The 21,754-nt window shown below is 37.1% G+C and overlaps 1 protein-coding gene across 6 annotated transcripts in view; it reads left to right on the top strand.

The window, feature by feature from the left end:
- Nucleotides 1-21,754, top strand: part of UNC13B (unc-13 homolog B) — a 304,136-nt gene that overhangs the window by 62,857 nt on the left and 219,525 nt on the right. For 4 of the 6 annotated variants that reach the window (XM_058523441.1, XM_058523435.1, XM_058523436.1 and 1 more), the window contains exons 2-5: nt 9,972-10,001; nt 13,534-13,633; nt 17,903-18,020; nt 19,388-19,511. In XM_058523441.1, coding sequence (XP_058379424.1) covers nt 9,972-10,001; nt 13,534-13,633; nt 17,903-18,020; nt 19,388-19,511 — 372 coding nt within the window. Of the gene's footprint in view, nt 1-9,971; nt 10,002-13,533; nt 13,634-17,902; nt 18,021-19,387; nt 19,512-21,754 lie in introns of those variants that run through there. The other 2 variants (XM_058523437.1, XM_058523438.1) reach the window with 2 other exon arrangements.

Here is a 21,754-nt window from a genome sequence, read left to right on the forward strand (position 1 = left end):
TAGCCAGACTCAGCAAGAAAAAAAAAGAGAAGGCTCAAATAAAAAAAAAAAATCAGAAATGAAACAGGAGAAATTATAACAGGCACCTCAGAAATACAAAAGATTATAAGAGAATACCATGAAAAGCTATATGCCAACAAATTAGATAATCTAGAAGAAATGGATAAACTTTTAGAATCATATGACCTTCCAAAACTGAATCAAGAAGAAATAGAGAATTTGAATAGACCAATCACCAGTAAGGAGATTAAAAGAGTAATCAAAAACCTCCCCAAGAATAAAAGTCCAGGTCCAGACGGCTTCTCTGATGAATTCTACCAAACATTCAAAGAAGACTTAATACCTATCCTTCTCAAACTCTTCCAAAAAATTGAAGAGGAGAGGAAGCTTCCTAACTCATTCTACGAGGCCAAGATTACCCTGATACCAAAACCAGACAAGGACAACACAAAAAATGAAAGTTACAGGCCAATATCACTGATGAACGTTGGTGCAAAAATCCTCAACAAAATACTAGCAAATCTGATACAACAATACATTAAAAAGATCAAATACCATAATCAGGTGGGATTTATTCCAGGGATGTAGGGGTGTTTCAGCATCCACAAATCAATCAATGTGATACACCATATTGATAAAATGAAGAATAAAAATCACATGATCATCTCAAAAGATGCAGAGAAAGCATTTGACAAGATACAACATCCATTTATGATAAAAACTGTGAATAAGATGGGTATAGAAGGAAAATACTTCAACATAATAAAGGCTATATATGCTAAACCCAGAGTTAATATCTTATTCAATGGAGAAAAACTGAAAGCTATCCCTCTAAGAACAGGGACCAGACAAGGATGCCTACTTTCACCACTTAACATAGTATTGCAGGTCCTAACCAGAGAATCAGGCAAGAAGAAGAAATAAAAGGGATCCAAATTGGAAAGGAAGAAATGAAACTGTCAGTATTTGTAGATGACTTGATTTTATATATAGAAAACCCAAAAGAATTCACCAAAAATCTTTTAGAAATAATAAATGAATATGGTAAAGTTGCGGGATACAAAAATCAGATAAACATTTCTATACACTAAGGATGAAGTAGCAGAAAGAGTAATGAAGAATACAATCCCATTTACAATTGCAACAAAAAGAATAGAATACCTAGGAATAAATTTAACCAAAGAGGAGAAAGACCTGTACGCTGAGAAATATAAAACATTGTTGTGGGCTGGCCCCGTGGCTTAGCAGTTAAGTGCGCGCGCTCCGCTGCTGGCGGCCCGGGTTCTGATCCCGGGCGCGCACCGACACACCGCTTGTCCAGCCATGCTGAGGCCGTATCCCGCATACAGCAACTAGAAGGATGTGCAGCTATGACGTACAACTATCTACTGGGGCTTTAGGGGGAAAAAAAAACTGTTGAAAGAAATTGAAGAAGACGCAAAGAAATGGAAAGATATTCTGTGCTCTTAGATTCGAACAATAAACATAGTTAAAATGTCCATAATTCCTTAAGCAATCTACGGATTTAATGCAATCCCTATTAAAGTGCCAATGACATTTTTCACAGAAATAGAACAAGGAATCCTAAAATTTATGTGGAACAACAAAAGACTCCAAATAGCCAAAGGAATCCTGAGAAAGAAGAACGAAGCTGGAGGCATCACATTCCCTGATTTCAAAATATTCTACAAACTATAGTAAGCAAAACAGCATGGTACTGGCACAAAAACAGACACAGATCAATGGAACAGAATCGAGAGCCCAGAAATAAACCCACACATCTATGGACGGCTAATTTTCGACAAGGGAGCCAAGAACATACAGTGGAGAAAGGACAGTCTTTTCAATAAATGTTGTTGGGGGGCTGGCCTGGTGGTATAGTGGTTAAGTTTGCGCCCTCTGCTTCCACCATCATCAACTTTTGTCTGGATTATTGGAGTAATTAGTCTGTTGCCCCTCTTGTTCCCTGCAATTCATCTCACAGAGCAGCCAGAGTGATTTTTAAAGTGTAATAAAATCATATCCCTGGGGCTGGCCCACTCGCGCAGCAGTTAAGTGTGCATGCTCCGCTTCGGCGGCCCGGGGTTCACAGGTGCAGATCCCGGGTGCGCACTGATGCACCGCTTGTCAAGCCATGCTGTGGTGCCATCGCATATAAAGTAGAGGAAGATGGGCACAGATGTTAGCCCAGGGGCAGTCTTCCTCAGCAAAAAAGGGGAGGATTGGCATTGGATGTTAGCTCAGGGCTGATCTTCCTTACAAAAAAAAAAACAAAACGTAATTCATATCCCTCTCGTGTTTAAAACTCTAAATGTTTCACAATACATTAGAATAAAATCCAGGGGCCAGCCCGGTGATGTAGTGGTTAATTTCACATGCTCTGCTTCAGCAGCCTGGGGCTTGCAGTTTTGGGTCCCGGGCAGGGACCTACTCACCATTTATCAAGCCATGCTGTGGCAGGTGTCCCACATGTAAAGTAGAGGAAGATGGGCACGGATGTTAGCTCAGGGCCGATCTTCTTCAGCAAAAAAGGAGGATTGGCAACAGATGTTAGCTCAGGGCTGATCTTCCTCACCAAAACAAAAAAAAAACTTAGGAATAGAATTACCATAGGATCCAGCTGTTCCACAGCTGGACATTTATCCAAAGAACATGAAAACACGAATATGCACCCCTGTGTTCATAGTGGCATTATTCACAATAACCAAGACTTGGAAACAATCTAAATGCCCATGAAGGGATGAATGGATAAAGAAGATGTATATATACACAATGGAATATTACTCAGCCATAAAAAGAGATGAATTTTTGCTATTTGCGCCAACATAGATTCACCTTGAGGGTATTATGCTAAGTGAAATAGGTCTGAGGGAGAAAGTCAAATAATGTATGATCTCACTCATACATAGAAGATAAAAAACAACAACAAACAAACACTTAGATACACAGATTAGATTGGTTCTTACTAGAGGGGAATTGGGGAGGGAGGAGAGCGAAAGGGGTGACTTGGAAAATGTGTATGGTGATGGATTGTAATTGGTCTTTGTGTGATGAACATGATGTAATCTACACAGAAATCAAATTATAATGATGTACATCTGAAATTTATATAGTGTTATGAAACAATATTACCTCAATAAAAAAAATCTGCTTGTTTTAATAAGTGAACAATATAAAGGTATATAAGGATTTAAAAACTTTTAAAAACCTGATAACCTTACACTTGTCCCCATCTCATTTGCTGAGGTAACTAATGTTAACAGCCCACTTGATATGTATCTTTGCATACCTTTCTTCTTATTCATAACAAATATACAAGCGTATATACTCTATAATACGTTTTTTTGTTTCCTTTTCAAAATAACAGCTTTTTTGAGATGTAATTCACATAGCATACAGTTTATCCATTTAAAGTGTACAGTCCAGTGTTTTTTGGTATATTCAGAGTTCTGCAGCCATCACTACAATCAATTCTAGAACATTATGATCACCCCAAAAATTAACGCACTACCCATTAGCAGTCACTCCCCATTTTATTGCAATCTTTGCAGCCCTGGGCAACCACTAATCTACTTTCTGTCTTTATAGAGTTACTTATTCTGGACATTTCATGTAAATAGAATTATACAATATAGTTATCTTTTGTGGCTGGCTTCTTTCATGTAGCATAATGTTTTTGAGGTTTGTCCAAGTTGTAGCTTTTATCAATACTTTGTCCCTTTTTATGGCTAATATTCCATTGATTGGATATACCACATTTTGTTTATCCATTCCTCTTTTAATGGATGTTTGTGTTGTTTTCACTTTTATATGTTATCATGAATAATGCTGCTAGAAACATTCATGTACAAACTTTTGTGTATACCTTTTTTAAAATTGAGGTAAAATTCTTGCAACATACAATTAAGTATTTTATTTTATTTTTTTAGATGGTAGTGTCATTTATTTATTTATTTTTAATTGAGGTTACATTGGTTTATAACATTATGTAAATTTCAGGTATACATCATTATATTTTGACTTCCGTATAGACTACATCGTGCTCACCACCATAAGTCTAGTTGCCACCTGTCAGCGTACACATTTTAGTATATTTACAATGTTGTGCAATCACCACTGCTCTCTAGTTTTAAAACTTTTTCATCATCCTTGAAAAATACCCCATACTCATTAAATAATTGCTCCCTTCCCCCTCACTCCCTTGTAACCACTAATCTGCTTTCTGTCTCTATAGATTTTCCAATCCTGGATATATCATATAAAAGGAATCATACAGTATCCAGTCCTTTGTGACTGACTTCTTTCACTTAGGGTAATGTTTTCAAGCTTCATCCATGTTGTAGCATATAACAGTATTTCATTCTTTTTTGTGACTGAATTATATTCCACTGTGTTGATATACCACATTTTATTTACCTGTTCATCAGTTCATGGACATTTGGGTTGCTTCCTCCTTTTGGATATTATGAGTACTGCTGCTTTATACATTTGTATACATGTTTCTGTGTGGACATATGTTTTCATTTCTCTTAGGTATTTACTTAGGAGTAGAATTGCTCCTAGGAGCCAAATGGTACCTCTGTGTTTAACGTTTTGAGGACCACGAACTGTTTTTTCAAAGTTGTCCATATCATTGTACATTTCTATCAGCAGTGTATGTGGGTTCCAGTTTCTCTGTATCCAAGCCAACAGTTGTTATTATTCTCTTTTTGATTCTAGCCGTCCTAGTGAGTGTGAAATGATATCGCTTTTGTGAATACCAATTTTGATGTACATTTTCGTTTTAAGTACATTTCCCTAATGAATAATGATATTACACATCTTTTCATGTGTAGTATCATTATTTGTATATCTTCTTTGGATAAATATCTCTTCAGATCCTTCACCCATTTTTTAATTGAGTTGTAAAAATTCTTTATATATTCTAGATACAAAACCTTTATCAGATATATGCTTTGCAACTATTTTCTCCCATTCTGTGTGTTATCTATTCACTTTCTTAATAGTGTCCTTTGGTGTGAAAAATTTTTAATTTTAATGAAGTATAGTTTACTTTTTATTTTGTTGCTTGTGCTTTAGGTGTTGTATATAAGAAACTTAGCTAATCTAAGGTCACAGAGATTTACATCTATGTTGTTTCCTAAGAGTTTTTATAGTTTTAGCTCTTACAGTTAGGTCTTTGATCTATTTTGAGTTAATTTTTATATATGGTGTGAAGTTTTTGGTTTATTTTTACATAATAGAATTATATTATGCAAAGTATATTATATAATTTTACTTGAAAGTACATCCTGGATATCTCTACCCGTCAGTAGATTTCTATGTACTTTTTAAAGTCTGTGGATAAAAGTAGGTGTTACTTTCCAATTTGTAAACTTCCCATTCTAGAACAATACCACCTATGAGTCCACCCCTAGTCACCCTGCCCGCTGCTAATTGCTTCACACTCTGTTCAGAGCAAAACTCTATACCTGTTGCTTTCAGGCTGTAGTCTACTTTCCGTTTTAGTATGGCATTCATCCATTTTGTGTCAACTAGTACCCTGCCTGGAGGGTTCAGTGATGCCTTAGTATTCATATAGTTACATGCTACTGGGAAGGCACACTCTAAACAGACCTGCCCTTTTATATTAACCATTCATACTCTTTAGACTATTACTCTGATGGTTTCAAGGGAATACTTTTGTATATTTGTGTTAGGCAATCAACAGGTGCCAACATTGAGATAACACAAGGGTTGGAATTATCTGACAAGAATTTTAAAACTGCCATTATAAAAATGCGTCAGTCAACAATTATGAACACTTGGAATAAATGAATAGCTAGAAAATCTTGGTAAAGAAATAGAAGATATAAAAAAGAACCAAGTAAAAATTTTAGAACTAAAAAACGCAATAACCAAAATAAAAAACTCAGTGCATGAGCTCCATAGCAGAATGGAGAGGACAGAGGAAAGATTCAGTGAACTTGAAGATAGGATAATAGAAATTACTCAATTTGAACAAAAGAGAGAAAATAGACTGGAAAAAAAATGAAGAGAACCTCTGAGACCTGTAGGATAATAACAAAAGATCTGACATTCATGTCATCAGAATCTCGGGAGAGAAGAAAGAGGATAGGGATGAAAAAGTATTCAAAGAAATAATGCCTGAAAGCTTCTCACATTTGGCAAAAGGCATAAACCTACAGATTTAAGAAGCTGAGCAAACATCAAACTGGATAAACCCCAAGAAATCCACACCAAAACACATTATGATCAAACTTCTGTAAACAAAGGCAACAATATTGAAAGCAGCAAGAGAGAAATGATATTATAGGGTAAAAACAATTTGAATGATACTAGTATCTCATGAGAAACCATGGAGCCCAGAAGGAGGTGGCACAACATTTTTCAGATGCTGAAAGAAAAACACAGCTCACAATTCCATATCCAGTGAAAATATCTTTTAGGAATGAAGGAGAAATCAGGATGTTCTCAGATGAAGGAAAACTAATAGAACTACTTAAGGATGGCTTAAGGAAGTTCTTGAAACAGAAAAAAAATGATAAAAGAAGAAATCTCAGGACATCAGGAAGGAAAAATGATGGAAAGAGAAAAAATATGGGTAAATATAATAGACTTTCTGTCTCTTGAGTTTCTAAATTATGTTCAACAATTGAAGTATTGTTCTATGTGGCTCTTATCTTTGTAGAGAAAATATTTAAGATGGTTATATTATAAATGGAGGAAGAGTAAAGTGACTTAAGAGAGATACAGCTGCTATACTTCACTTGAACTGGTAAAATGTTGACATCTGTGGACTGTGATATTATACATGTAAAATGTGATACCTAGAGTAACCACTAAAAAATCTGTACAAAGTGATACACTAAAAAATACTATAGATAAGTCAAAATGGAATTCTAAAAAAATATTTAAGTAATTCACAGGAAGGCAGGAAAAAGAAAACTGAGAACAAACAGAAAACAAAAAGTAAAATGGCAGACTTAAGACCTAACATTTTAATAATTATATTAAATGTGAATCATCTAAGAACACCAATTAAAGACAGCATTTGGCAGAGTGGATATAAAAACATAACCCAACTATATGTTAATACATACAACAACTTGGATGGACTTGAAGGGCATTATACTGAGTGGAAAAAAACAATCTCAAAAGATCACATTCTGTATGAACCTATATAGCATTTTCAAAATGACAAAATTATGGAGACAGAGAACAGATTAGTGGTTGCCAGGGGTTAGTGATGATGAGGGAGGGGGTAAGTATGACTACAAAGTGGTAGCATGAGGGAGATCTTTGTGGCGATGGAATATTTCTCTACCTTGACTGCAGTGCCCACATGTGATAAATGGCATAGAACCACATACACACGTTGTACCAATGTTAATTTCCTGGTTTTGATATTGTACTGTAGTTTTGTAAGATTTAACTCTTGGGGGGAACTGGGTGAAGAGTACATGGGACCTCTTTGTATTATTTTTGCAACTCTCTGTAAATCTATAATTATTTCAAAATAAAAAGTTAAACCTATAGCAGGGGCTGGCCCGGTGGCGCAAGCGGTTAACTTGTGAACCTGCGAACCCCAGGCCGCAGAAGCGAAGTGCGCGCACTTAACCGCTGCGCCATGGGGCCGCCCCGAGTTTTTTTTTTTTCCTCTAGCTTTATTGAGGTATAATTTCCATACTATAACATTCATCAACATTAAGTCTGTTCTTTGACGAATAAATGTAGTTAAGTAAACTTCACCACAGTCGAGACACAGAACAATCCCATCACCCCACAAAGTTTCCTTATGTTTCTTTGTGCTGCTGTGCCTTCTGTGGGGGTTTGCCTTTTCCAGCATGTCCTGTAAATGGAATCATACAGTATGTAGTCTTGTATCTAGCTTCTTTCACTTCACAAAGTCTGCTGCTCAGATTCATCTTTGTTGTTCCAATTTCATTTGTATTGCTGAGTAGTATACCATTGTACAGAGATGCCACAGTTTGTTTATCCATTTACCAGTTGATCAAGACATTTGGGTTCTTTCTAGTTTTTGGCTATTATGAATAAAGTTGTTATGAGCATTCATGTACAAGTATTTGTGTGGACATAAGTTTTTATTTCTCTGGGGTAAATACTTAGAAGGCTAATTGCTGGAACATATAATAACTGAATGTTTAATTTCGTAAGAAACTGCCAAGCTGTTGCCCAAAGTGGTTGTACCATTTTGCATTCTCACCAGCAATGTATGTGAGTTCTAGTCACTCAGCATCCTCACTAACACTTGGTATTGTCAGATTTTTAAATTTTAGGTAATCTAATAGGTATATAGTGGTATCTCATTATGGTTTTGATTAACATCTTCCTGATGACTGATGATGTTGAACATCTTTTCATGTGCTTACCTGGCATCTGTATATTCTCTTTGGTGAAGTGTCTGTTCAAATCTTTTGTCCAATTTTAAAATGTAGGTTCTTTGTTTTCTTAATATTGAGTTTTGAGATTTCTTATAGTCTTTTATCAGTCTTATCAGATATGTTTTGCAAATATTTCCTCCCAATCTATGGCTTGCCTTTTTAACAGTGTCTTTTGAGGAACATGTGTTTTAAATTCTAAGTTTGATTTATCCATTTTTTAACTATAAATTTTATGCTTTTTGTATCCAATTTAAGAAATATTTGCCCAACCCAAAGTCACTAAGATTTTCTCCTGTGTTTTCTTCTAGGTGTTTTATAGTTTTAGCCCTTACATTTAGTTCTCTTCATGATTCATTTCAAGTTAAGTTTTGCATATGCTGTGAGTAAGGATAGTATATATATATTTTATATTTATGTAATTATATAATATAGTATGTTTATATATATTTCTATTTTATTCCATTGAGCTATGTCTGTTTTTATGCCAGTGCCACACGGTCTTGATTACTGTAGCTTCACAGTAAGTTTTGAATTAAATGAAATTAATGAAGAATATTTGGGAAGAGGAATTGACATGAGACTACAAGGGGCAGTCCAATTGGAGACATACTTTGATTCAGTTAAAAAAAAATTTTTAGCACTCAGTGCTGCCTGAAAATGGAGAGGACTTTGTGAAAGGTACTGAATCACCTATCTCTTGGAAGTGTTAAGCAGGGCCTGGATGTGAGCTAAGGTGAAGCTTTCAGTTGTAACACAGGACAAGGAGAATGGGAGATCTGTACCCTTAAGAATCTTTTCAGGCATTTTGTCTGGGAATTTCCTTTTATGTTTTTCCGCCTGTGGCACTTAGCCCTAACGTTCATTGGTAGAAATATTTGATACATATTTGGTGCTTTCTGGAATTTAGCAGTTTCCCTTCATGTGTGGTCTGTGACCTTTCCTAGGAGCTGGCATGCTGCAGTCCCAGTGTGGGATTTTTTCTAGTGCAGTTCTCCACTGACGTTTTGGAATAGTGCTCTTTGTGATTATTTGGACAGGAGCTCCTCTTGATATTTACTTATTCCCAGAAAGAAATTACTTCTCACTGTAGTTTAAAACCTATTGCCTAGATCTGGCCTGTTATGCTCTTCTTTTGACATGAATGAAATAGAGGGAGTTTCTATGATGGGTTTTAAATAAGGAACATATGTAACTTAAATCTTAGAAAGATCTCTGACGTGGAATTAGTTGCTTCTCATATGTAACTTAAACCTTAGAAAGATCTCTGACGTGGAATTAGTTGCTTCTCATAGGAGTAACTTAGCTCCCTCTACCTCCTTGTCAGGAGGCTGTAAGAGATTTCTGTGTTGAGTGTGAGATTAGACCGGATGACTTTTAAGGGCCCTTCTAACTCTCTGCCTTCAAGCTTTGATCAGAAGTCCTAGCTTTTTTTCTCTTCTAAAGACTTAGACTTAAAAATTTAGTCCTAACTCTAACCTTGACACATAGTAGGTGCTCAACAAATGTTGGTTAAAAATTTAATTTGCAAAAATTCTTCATGGTGTCCTTTTTTTTTTCCTCTTTCAGTTAAAAGAGCCAAATTCCAGGGTTCACCAGGTAAGGCCAGCCTTTAATTATTATGTCCTATCCCTCCCTACTTGCTGTGATTTAAAAGCAGTCTTAAAAAATCAATTTCATTTAATTCATTGATTAAATTAATTGAATTCACTAAATTAATTCATTAAATTATTAGTTAAAAAAATCAATATAAGGAGATGTTGGTCAAGGGGTGCAGAGTTTCAATTATGCAAGGTGAATAATTTCTGGACATCTAATGTACAGCAGTGTGTCTATAGTTAACAAGTATTGTATACTTGAAATTTGCTAAGAGGGTAGATTTTAAGTGTTCTCAACACATACACAAAAATGGTAGCTATGTGAGGTGGTGATGAATATGTTAATGAATGTTAATGAATGATGAATATGTTAATTAGCTTGACTGTGGTGATTATTTCACAGTGTATACATACATCAAATCAAGTTGTACACCTTAAATATATACAATTTTGAATTGTCAATTATACCTCAGTAAAGCTGGAAGAAAATCAGTGCTGTTGTAAAACATTAAAGAAGTCTATATCTGTCTAGTGAAAAGTTAAAGTCCCCTTACCTCTTGGCCAACTCAGTTCTACTTCTCAGAAATAACTATTTTGAGGTTTTTATATACCTTTTCAAATTTTCTGTGTATATGCCTGTGTAGACTACTGGATCAGCTACACATAACTTTTTGCAACCTGCTTTTTTTCCAGCAATACATCATGAAAGTCTTGTGTGTGTGTATATACATATATCTGGTTCTTTCTTTTAAAGTGTTGTATAGAATTTTGTTGTAGAGATGTACCCTAGGTCCCTGGTTGGTGAATATTTAGGTTGTTTACAATTTTTTGCTATTATAAGCAATAAATGTTCTTGTGCATTTATTATTGCCTGCTTTTGCAAATGTATCTGTACACTAGAGTGAAAAAGTAGAATTGCTGGGCCACTATTTAAAAAAAATTTGGTAGCTGCTGCCAACTTGTTCTGCTGAAAGTTTTTGCTAGATTATACTCAGACCGAAAGTATATGAGTGTTTATTTTCCCAAATCCTTGTCAGCATCAGATAATGTGAAACTTTAATCTTTGCCTAGCTGAGGGTAAAAAATGGTCTCTCTTTATTTTAATACACATTTCCTTAATTGTGAATGTTACATTACTCTGGTTACTGCTGGGGAAAAGGGAGAGTACTGGGAATTACTGGAAAAACATGAACGTGCTTGGGAACCAGGGAATATCTGAAAAACTGAACCTGGGCTGCAACAGAAACTAAAGCAGTTTCTGAGCCTACTGCTCTTTCCGCTGGCTCTGGGTTAGGACTTCTCTTCTTTCTGAGACTCTGCTCTGTTCTCCTTTCTCTTCCAGCTGGTTTTCTATGCTTACCTGTCTTGCATACACTCCATAATCATATCGCCAATGGAGTTTATATGCCTCTCCTTTGAGCTTCATCATCAACCACCAATTGTCACTATTTCTCTATTTCCCCTTTTTAAAATTGTTATGAGAGGTTTGGGGATTCGATCAGAGACGTAAAAGAAACTTTTCATTCCAAACAAATGGACTGAAGGTATATTTTATTACATAGAGGATAGTAAAGGCGATATTTTGTAAACAGATCCAAATAGGTCAAATAATAAGAGGGAAAAAACATGAGCTCGACTGGAAAGGGAAAACATCCACATCGGCTGAGATAGCAGCAGATCCGAATAGGTCATATAATAAGAGGGAAAAACATCAGATTGATCGGAAAGGGAAACACCAGATCGACTGAAGGGAAATGACACAAATCAACCAGAAAGAGAAACACCAGGTTGACCGAAAGAGAACACATCAGATCAATTACTTCACAATAAATCAGTTATTCACAACATCCACGCCCCACTGCTGGGAGAGTCCTGTCAGTCAACACAGCTGGGCGGGAATCATACATCCTGGGCAAGGCGTCCCTTCCACAGGTGGAACTCTCACCGGGTCTCAGTCTCCAGCAGTTTATATAAGCAGTTACAGAGTTTACAGAGCAAGCATCTAGTGTTCCCATGCACAAATGGTTATCAGTGGTGTATGTGCACTGAGCCCCTTGGCTAACGTCCCAGCCCAGTAATTGTGTACGTGCATTGTTCTCTTTGGTTATCGTCTTAGCCCGGCACAGATGGCCAGTCCATCCCGTGCTATGACGCTCCAAGAGCCTTGAAATGTTATAACTTGCAACTTTCTCCGTGGGAGAAGGGCCAGTTCCCATCACGCAGAAAACAGCTTTTATATTTCTTTTTGTCCTGGTGGCTGTAGGTCAATGGAGCGGCCAGACATGGCTGTACTTATGTCAAGACAAAAATCTTTTGAGAGGAAATCATATTGGTCTCAGCTTTTGGCCAGCCCATGGACTGGCTGCTCTTGGGTGGCATCTGCCCCTGGTCTGGTCAGCTGGGGTTGGATGTGGGTAGTGGAGTGCAAAATCGTATGATAGAAAATGTAGCTCGGTGGTATATTCCACTGGTACTTCTGGATATGGATGGGGATTCCCTCACGTGGGTGGGCTTGTGTCCTTATATATCATTAGTATAATTGTGGTAAACTTTCCATGTCTAAGTATAAAACTACATAATTTTTAATGATACTTAAGGGAAAGATTTATCTTCTGCTAGAAGTTCATGACAGGGCCCATTTTCTTCCATCTCGAAAATGAGGGTAATCATTTTAAGCAATCTTTACCAATTTGATTAGTCAAAAAATATAGTCTTCTTTTTTTCATTTTATAAAATTATGATTAATTTCTTACATAGAGAAGTGAACTCTCAATTCAGTGCCCCTAATCATGGCTAATGCCAAGTGTGCTGTGTTGAGCAATAGGTCAGATTTCTGAGTTTTGAGTTCCAGACCACCTACCTTTGTTTAGTCCTCAACGTACAGTCTCAGCTTAGAGAATTTCCTTTTCCCAAATCTGTGATGTTTCTTATAACTGAATAGGTTAGGCTTGAAATCCATTTCCTTTATGAGAGTTTTTCCTTAGTTCTTGTCCCTGTCAACAGCTAGAGATAACCCTTTCCTCTTCTGCAATCCTTTATCACTTTTTCTCTTTCTCTTATGGTACTTATTTCTGTCTACATTTTATTAAATTTACATATCTTTCCTACTAGATCAGGTTAGTTTTTTTCAAGCTGCAGGTGAGCTATAAAATCAATTTAGTTAGTTATGATTAACATTTTAATAGATTAAATTAGAATAGGAAATATCAGTGTATTACTTCTTGTATTTCATAAAGCTTTTGTTTTAGTTTATATGTGTGTGTATGTGTCTCTACTGGGTCAAATATAAAATATATTTCTTAAATTTACAAAACACTGTTACAGATTATACTGTAGAACGTAGTATGTGTTTTATAATTTTTTGCAACTCCACAATGCTTAGAATGATGCTATATTGTACAATATATATATTCCATTTTTTATTCTACATGTAATGCTTTAATTTGGATATTATTTAATTCCAGGGGCTTTGTGAGATTGGGTAACAATCTAAACACTATGTATTACCTCTTCGTTTTGTGCTTTTTTCAAAGATAAATTTAACACATACGTGACCCTGAAAGTGCAGAATGTGAAGAGCACAACGGTAGCAGTTCGTGGTGATCAACCTTCCTGGGAACAAGATTTTATGTTGTAAGTACTTTGTAGTAGCAGCATGCCTACAATATATATATATTTTTTTGTGAGGAAGATCAGCCCTGAGCTAACATCCATGCTAATCCTCCTCTTTTTGCTGAGGAAGACCGGCTCCTAGCTAACATCTATTGCCAATCCACCTTCTTTTTTGCCCCAAAGCCCCAGTAGATAGTTGTATGTCATGGTTGCACATCCTTCTAGTTGCCATACGTGGGACGCGGCCTCAGCATGGCCAGAGAAGCGGTGTGTCCGTGCGCGCCCAGGATCCGAACCCGGGCCGCCAGTAGCAGAGTGCGCGCACTTAACCGCTAAGCCACAGGGCCGGCCCGCCTACAATATTTGATACTCTTCCCAAGGCAGTCACATTGGATTAAACAATTAGAGGCTGAAGATTTTTGTCTATGTCTAAGACTTATAAAATATGTAAAATATTTTAAAACATTTTAATATATTAACAAGTTAAGTATTCTTTTTGAAAACTACAGTTATAGGACAAGTGTGTGGTAGGTGAAATATATGGGCAGTTTTGTTCTCTTGTGGATTTGTTCTTAGAGATGAATTATGAATTCGAGTAACCTCCCAATTAATTTATGTAGGTGGAAATACTACCTAGTCAGATTTTCCCAGTGGTCAGAATTAGGATATAGTACAGCATACCTAGCAAGATATGAAACATAACTTAATCTTTCTTTGATTCTCAGAAGGCTCGGTGAAGGAATGTGGTTATGCATGTGAGAGACTGTGTGTCTGTGTGTACCCAAGTTATTTGCTTTAGAGGATAAATATTTCTATGACTATAATCCTTTTGCATTATGGAGTAAAATGTCCTACATTCATCTCATTAATGAAAATGAGTGAACGTTAGTAGAATTTCTTATGTATAACACAAAATTTAGTCTATTATGATTGTGAGTTATGGCTTTGAAAACTTGGTGTTTCTTTTTATTTCCCCTCTTAAATTTCAGGATTTTTTCCCCCTGCGCTAGAAAAGAGGAGAAAAGTGTAGAATTTCATTTTTAAGGACTAGGCAAATCACTTAGCTTTTCTGAGTGCCAGTTTCCTTATCTGTAAAGTTCTACTTTTCTTACAAGGTTATGCTTGTTTTTTGGGAAGGTGGGCGCAAGGGAATCAAACAAGAAAATGTATTAAAATTGCTGTGAAATTTGAGATTGAAGTGAAGTTGCTTTGCAAGTTTTATAGTGCATCTCAGAGAGACATAGGGATGATTATTATATTTATGGGAAAGTATTCCAATCCTCCAGGCTTTTAATATATTGCTTCTTATTGTATCATTTAGGAAACTTTGTTATAATAATTATTATTATATTGTTATAATAACTATTGTGAGGACTTGGGCTAAGACAATAGCAGAAGGGATAGGAGAAAAGGATGGATAGAAGATGTTAAGGAGATAGAACCAAAATTTGTCTTGAATGATGGGGTGAGCAGTGTGCCACTTATCAGGATAGAGGATAGTAGAAGATCAGTTATGGACAAGCTTATGTTTGAGATTCTTACAGGACACATAGGAGGAGAGGTACAGAACATAGTTAGAAACCTGATACTGGCACTCAGGGAAGAAGTCTGGGTTGGAGAAATATTTTGGTCACCTGAAGCCATAGGCACAGATGAGAAAGCTTAGGGAGAGAGTGTATAGGGTGAGAATAGGGCCTGGGGTAGAAACTGGAGGTCACCAGCATTTAGGGGGGCAAAGGGATCTAAGAAGGAGTGAACAGAGAGGTCGAAGGAGAGACAGGAGATAGTAGTGTCCTGGAAGCTGAGGGAGAACTGGGGCTTCAAAAAGAAAGAGGCAAATGGTGTCAAATTTCTCACTGATTGTCTCTCTCTCAAGATTATACACCTCATTCATTCCCTATCTCTATTATAGCAACGTGAGAATGAGACTGCTTATTCCTTTTTTTACACATATGGTGTGCAAAGTCAGCTATGAACAGTTTGTTCAAGTCTCTTCCTGTACCACTGTGTTAGCCGTACCCCAGTCCTGGCTATGGTGTATAAAACTAGCAATCCTACTTTCTTCCACCTTCTAGTTGGCCTTGATAATCACTTACTGTGATAACTGTTCCCAGCATGTGAAAAATAGTGACCTGCAGCCTCTCATCAGCATAGCCAGCTTTATTCTTATGTGTTTATTTTCCAGTTTCCCGTAGCACAAAGCCTTTCAACCCTGCTGTGATATGTGTGAATTTCCTGTCTCCCACCTTGAGATACTGTGTGAATTTTGCCCTCTTCCCCTTTACACATGGGTTTTATTAGCTACTTTCTCTACCTTTCTGCACCTATTCCTTATTTCTCCTACCCTGTTCTTTTGTCACTGGCAACTCTACTGCTAGTCTCTTATCTCCCTTTCTCCTTTTTCCTTCTCCCTGATGTATTATGTGGCAGTATCTAATATTCACTTTGATATTTCTCATTATTTATCTTTAATATTTCTGTATCTTATTTCCAGGACTAGATTGTTCATTTCTTAAGGGCAAGGAGGGCATCTTCACTTATTATTGTGAATTTGCCTAGCCTAGGATCTTGTACACGCATATGCACATATACTGTTGATTAACAGAGAAAAGAAACTTTGCTAGAGCTCCGGGGATGAGGCATAAACAGAACTCTCAGACATCTTTAGTTGGGTCTGTGAGCAAATGTAGATAAGATAAGAGGCTTCTTGTAGAAAATATCCTTATTGTTTGGATGTTACTCCCAGAGTTCCTTGAAAAACAGATTTTCTTCTTTATCTGTCCAAGTCAAGCTGGCTTGACCTCTGGCTATTTCTTTTATATATTGACTTGAGATGCTATTTAGGAGTTGCTTTGGGAATATTATGTATGTATCCTCAAGCAGTTTTTCTTTTCCAGATTTAAAAGATTTGGGGTTGTTACATATATTTTCCAAGGCTAATTGATTAATTGGACTGTGTGACAAAAAGCTTAGTTTCCCCACTGTGATACCCTGACTTAGTGGCTGGGTTTAGTCACTTACTTTGTGGCTTTGAACAGCTCTCCAGATAGCTTGGAAGTTTTTAGAGACAGGATCCTGTGTTGTGTATCTTCCCCAAAGTACCAACCCATATGTATTATATGTGCTCAGGAGACGTTAATTAAATGAACAAGTGAGCTCATTATTACATCCTCTGTTTTATTGTATTTATGTAAAGGGGGAAGATTTTCTTTGCTTCACTTGTTTTCAACACACTTGATATGAATTCTATGGCTATAATCCCATATCTCAAACTTATGAATCTGAGAACATTCATCTTAATAGTACAACGGGGAAGCCAAGCTTTCTCTAAGGTGCAAACTTGAAACTTCTGCATGTGATGAATAGCTGTTGTTTTCCTGAGGATACCTTTCTGCTTTTTCTGCTGGAATTGGCCTTTTCTCATCTTTCTTGCATTTCTCCTCAAATAACCTGTATTTCAATAACAGCTTTCCGGAGAATGTTTTTAGCATTAACATATGTGTTTGCTTGTTCCACCTTAATACTATAGTTATGTTTGAGTTTGCCATTCCAAGCTGATATTCTATCATGTATGATACTGCTTTTGCTTAGTGGTTATCAAGCTCTGTCTGGAATGATTTCAAGTAATTTTTTTGCTAGTTGTTATTACAGGAAAATCGTTGTGTTTTTCATTATCTTGTGATAATCATTTTGTTTATAAGTGACAGTGCCTACTTTAACTGATGCTGACTAATGGGTTCGCCAGGGGCTGAGTGGTGTCCACTGGCACACTGATGTCCTTCACTTGCCTCTGACCGCATGTTTTCATCAAACTGAGATGTTCTCAAGGGCCTTTTTACTTCTGCTTGGACTCCCTTTCATAAATCTTATAAAGAAGCCTTGCTTTTTCCTAAAAGTTTCCTGTATACAGTCCATAGGTATAAGTTGGGAGCAGTGTTGTTATTACTAACAATAAAACATAGAACTGTCACCTAAGGGTGGCGGTTGTAGGCTGGCAGGCCTGGCACTAATGCCCTCATTGCTTGACCTCACTTTTTGTCAAACTGCATTAATCTAACCACGATTGTAGCTCCAAAGGAGAGGAGACAGACTGCCAAGGGCATTTTTCCACGGATATCGTACATAGATTTCTAGGAACCTAAAGAATGGTTGCAGCATTCTGGGATATATTGATTTTCCCTGACAACAGGATCCTGATGAGAAAGTATTCAAAGTTTAGTAAGACAGGAGATATAGCTGTTTCTTTCATATTATCTGGTTTTCTTTAAAGGGTTTTTTTCTTTCCTTTAGTGAGATTAGTCGCCTAGACCTGGGTCTAAGTGTGGAGGTATGGAACAAAGGACTGATCTGGGACACCATGGTGGGGGCCGTGTGGATTGCACTGAAGACTATTCGTCAGTCGGATGAGGTCAGTCAATGCGTTGCCCATTTGGTGGTATGGTTCTAGCCCTTACTTCTCCCCATCCTAGCTCCAGGCAACTGATATTCATCCACGCATCTCAGATTGCTTTGCCCCCTTTCTAATTAGAAGGCATGCAACCAGTCTAGTCCTAACCTCACCCAGAGGTTCAGGGGATTTTATTTAGGTCTGAGCTTCTTTCTGTCCTATGACTCACCTCACAGGTGCCAGAGCACCTCTTTAGCCTTATCAGGTAGACAGCCCCTTCTGAGTACTGTGTCTCTCTGTGCGTGTATGTGTGTGTGATCTAGGATACCTGCCGTTTCTGTGTTCCCCTCTAAGACACTGTCCTGGGAGGAGTCTTGTTAAACTTCCTTACCCAACTGGCTGGGTCCTGTTCTCTGCTTTGTTTCTTTGAGTCACCAATCCCCGGGAAATTGGTTTCAGTTTTCCTTCTTCCACATGTAACCCTAATAGAGTTTAAGGAACTACCAGGCTTGGCATTTGGTATTCACACTATCATTATATGCACTGCATACTGACATTTTGGTCAAGGACAGACTGCATATACAACAGTGGTCCCATATGATTAGTATCATACAGCCTAGGTGTGTAGTAGGCTATACCACGTAGGTTTGTGTAAGTACGCTATGATGTTTGCACAACGATGAAATCGCCTAATGACATTTCTCAGAACATATCCCTGTCATTAAGTGATGTGTGACTATATTTTCAAGACTGAACTCCCACTCTACTTTCCCAGATTAGAACATAACTCAGCATCATTTCCCCATGGACACTTATTTTGAACCTGGACAAAATCTGCTATATTTGGCTTTATAAAGTCCATGTTTGACTTTAACATGGACTATGAGTTTTCTCTGGGAGTGGGGATGGTGAAGGTGTGCTTCTCTTTCCTAAATTTCTTTTAGTTCTGGCTAAGTCTCTGCGCCCTCTGGCAGATGGGTAGTTCATTTTCATTGTGGCCTCAGTTCAGGTCTACTTAACGAGGAATATTAGTAGCTCTTTACTGATTAGAAGTAGCGACACATATTAAGTGACACAGTCATTAAGAATTGTGCAGACTAAATATTGGTCCATGGAGATGCTTGGTTTTTGAGTTTGGCACTCTGGAAGTTCTCTCCTCAGTGGGCTTGTGGAGAGCTGAGCACAGTGATGCTGCTGTCCCAGCACAGAGGGACAACAGACGCCATATGCAGTAGAGGCAGGTGGTGACGGCACTGTGTTTCCCTCATCAGGATGTGAGTGGCTCTCAGAAGCTCTCCAACAAGGAAATCAGAGAAAAACACCTGGCTCTTAAACCAAGAGGGGAGCCGTGAAAGAATAACATTTAATCTTAGATCTCTGTTTTCTAGGAAGGGCCTGGGGAGTGGTCCACGTTGGAGGCAGAGACGTTAATGAAAGATGATGAGATCTGTGGAACGAAAAACCCAACTCCCCATAAAATTTTGCTTGATACAAGATTTGAGTTGCCTTTTGGTGAGTCTATTTGATTTGATTTTAAAAACCATTTAATACCTTTTTACCATATTGTTTGAAGTTGTTTGCTTGTTTCATTACTGAGTTTTTTGTCTTGTCAGCCATCTCCTTTGTGGGCATTCTGTCTTCTTCCATTCTGTTCTATATAACCTAGCCCAGGAATGGTGCAAAGTAGATTCAAGAATGGTGCTCATTAAAGAATCCACGTGACCTTCTCTTCAAATCTTTTAGTTTTCTGTAACTGTTTATTATAATGACTTACGAAATACCTGCTTATTAGAGAACATCAGTGATTTATTCTTTTGATAATATTTTAACATTTATTGTCCCAAAGTGAATATATACCTTATGATTTGTCAATGTAAGCATTAAAGTAGCACTAATAAATAGAAGAGTAATTTTAAAAAAATCACAAAAAAATACATGCTCATGATAAAAATTCGAATAGTATGGAAAGGTATATGGATAAAAAGTTAAAAATCTCTCTTCCCACTTCCTTCAACTCCTTTGCATTCCCCAGAGATAAACCACTGTTAACTTTCTTGTGTCTTGGTTTAGACATAAGACATTTCTTTTCTAGAATTATATTTTGACAAAATTTGGATCATACTCTGTATACTGTATATAGTGATATATAGTGTTGTAGAAACTACTTAAGCATACTCTTTTGGACATCATTCCATGTTAAGCTTCAAGGTCTGTCTTGCAGATTTGAACAGCTGCCTATACCATAAATTATCTCAGCAATCCTTTATTAATTGACATGTAGGTTGTTTCTAGTTTTTTTGATATTACGTACTGCTGTAATGAACAGCTTTGTATATCTGTGCCCATTTATGAGTCTTAAGATAAATGCCTTAAAGTAGAATTTAAAGAATGGGTCAGAGGGTATGTGCATCATTACTTTTCATAGTATTGCCAAGTTACTTGTCAAAAAGATTGTACCAATTTATATTTTTAACCAACTGTGTCTGAGGTGTCTCTTTTCATGTACATCTTTGCCAACATTTTGTATTTCCCAATTTTTAACCTTTTTCCGTCTAATGGTTTAAGTGATATCTTGTTTTAGTTAAATTTAGTTTAATGTTGACTGCTAACATTATTGATGTTCACAGATACTATTGTTATTGCTACTATTTTATGATTTCAATCTACTTGTATCTTGTACTTTATGATGATTTACACAAAAATGGCATGAATTTCCAGTAAGCTCAGAAATAACTAAACTCAGAACAAATATTACTTCTGAAAAATAGAAAGGAAGACTTTCTTGTATGTCTGTAGGCCAAGCTGCAGGTGAAGAGAAAAGCAGTTGGAGTTTTTGCTATGGCTTAGTTGCTTGTATTCTTAGTGCTGTGTTCTTGGCTATACTGGTCTGGAATGGAGTTCCTGTCTTGTCGAATTGGGCCGGAGAAGGGTGAGAGTGAGTCTTGGTTCGGATACCACAGAAATTGGCTGTTCTTAAAGTTTTAGTAGATTTTCCTTTTTCTTTTTTTTTGGATGAGGAAGATTAGCCCTGAGCTAACATCTGTTGCCAAGCCTCTTCTTTTTGTTGAGCAAGATTGGCCCTGGGCTAACATCTGTGCCCATCTTCCTCTACTTTTATATACGGGACGTCTGCCACAGCGTGGCTTGATAAGCGGTGCGTAGATCCATGCCTGAGATCTGAACCTGTGAACCCTGGGCTGCCAAAGCAGAGAGCGTGAACTTAACCACTATGCCACCAGGCCGGACCTAGTAGATTTTCTTGAATAAATGTTTCTTCATTTACTGTATGCCCTCAGGGCCATTTCCAGAGACTTTAAATGGTGTTTTTTTAAATATATACAGTTTGACTAGGGAGTGGATCTGTGGAGCACCACACACTGTCAGGCTACAAGTCCGTCAGTCCATCCCTCATTGCACTTTATTTTAATTAATTAATTAATTTTATTGAAATCATATGGGTTTATAACATTGTGTAATTTCAGGTGTATGTTATTATATATCAGCTTCTGTATAGACTGCATTGTGCTCACCACCAATAGTCTAGTTTTTATCCGTCACCATTCATATGTGCCTCTTTACCCCTTTTGCCCACCGCCCCACCCCTTTCGCCTCTGGTAACCACTAATCTATTCTCTTTATACATGTGTTTGTTTATCTTCCATATATGAGTGAAATCATACAGTGTTTGTCTTTCTCTGTCTGGCTTATTTCGCTTAATGTCATACCCTCAAGATCCATCCATGTTGTTGCAAGTG

This window comes from Diceros bicornis, chromosome 28 (assembly GCF_020826845.1).
Source record: "Diceros bicornis minor isolate mBicDic1 chromosome 28, mDicBic1.mat.cur, whole genome shotgun sequence".
NCBI classification, from domain to species: Eukaryota; Metazoa; Chordata; class Mammalia; order Perissodactyla; family Rhinocerotidae; genus Diceros; species Diceros bicornis.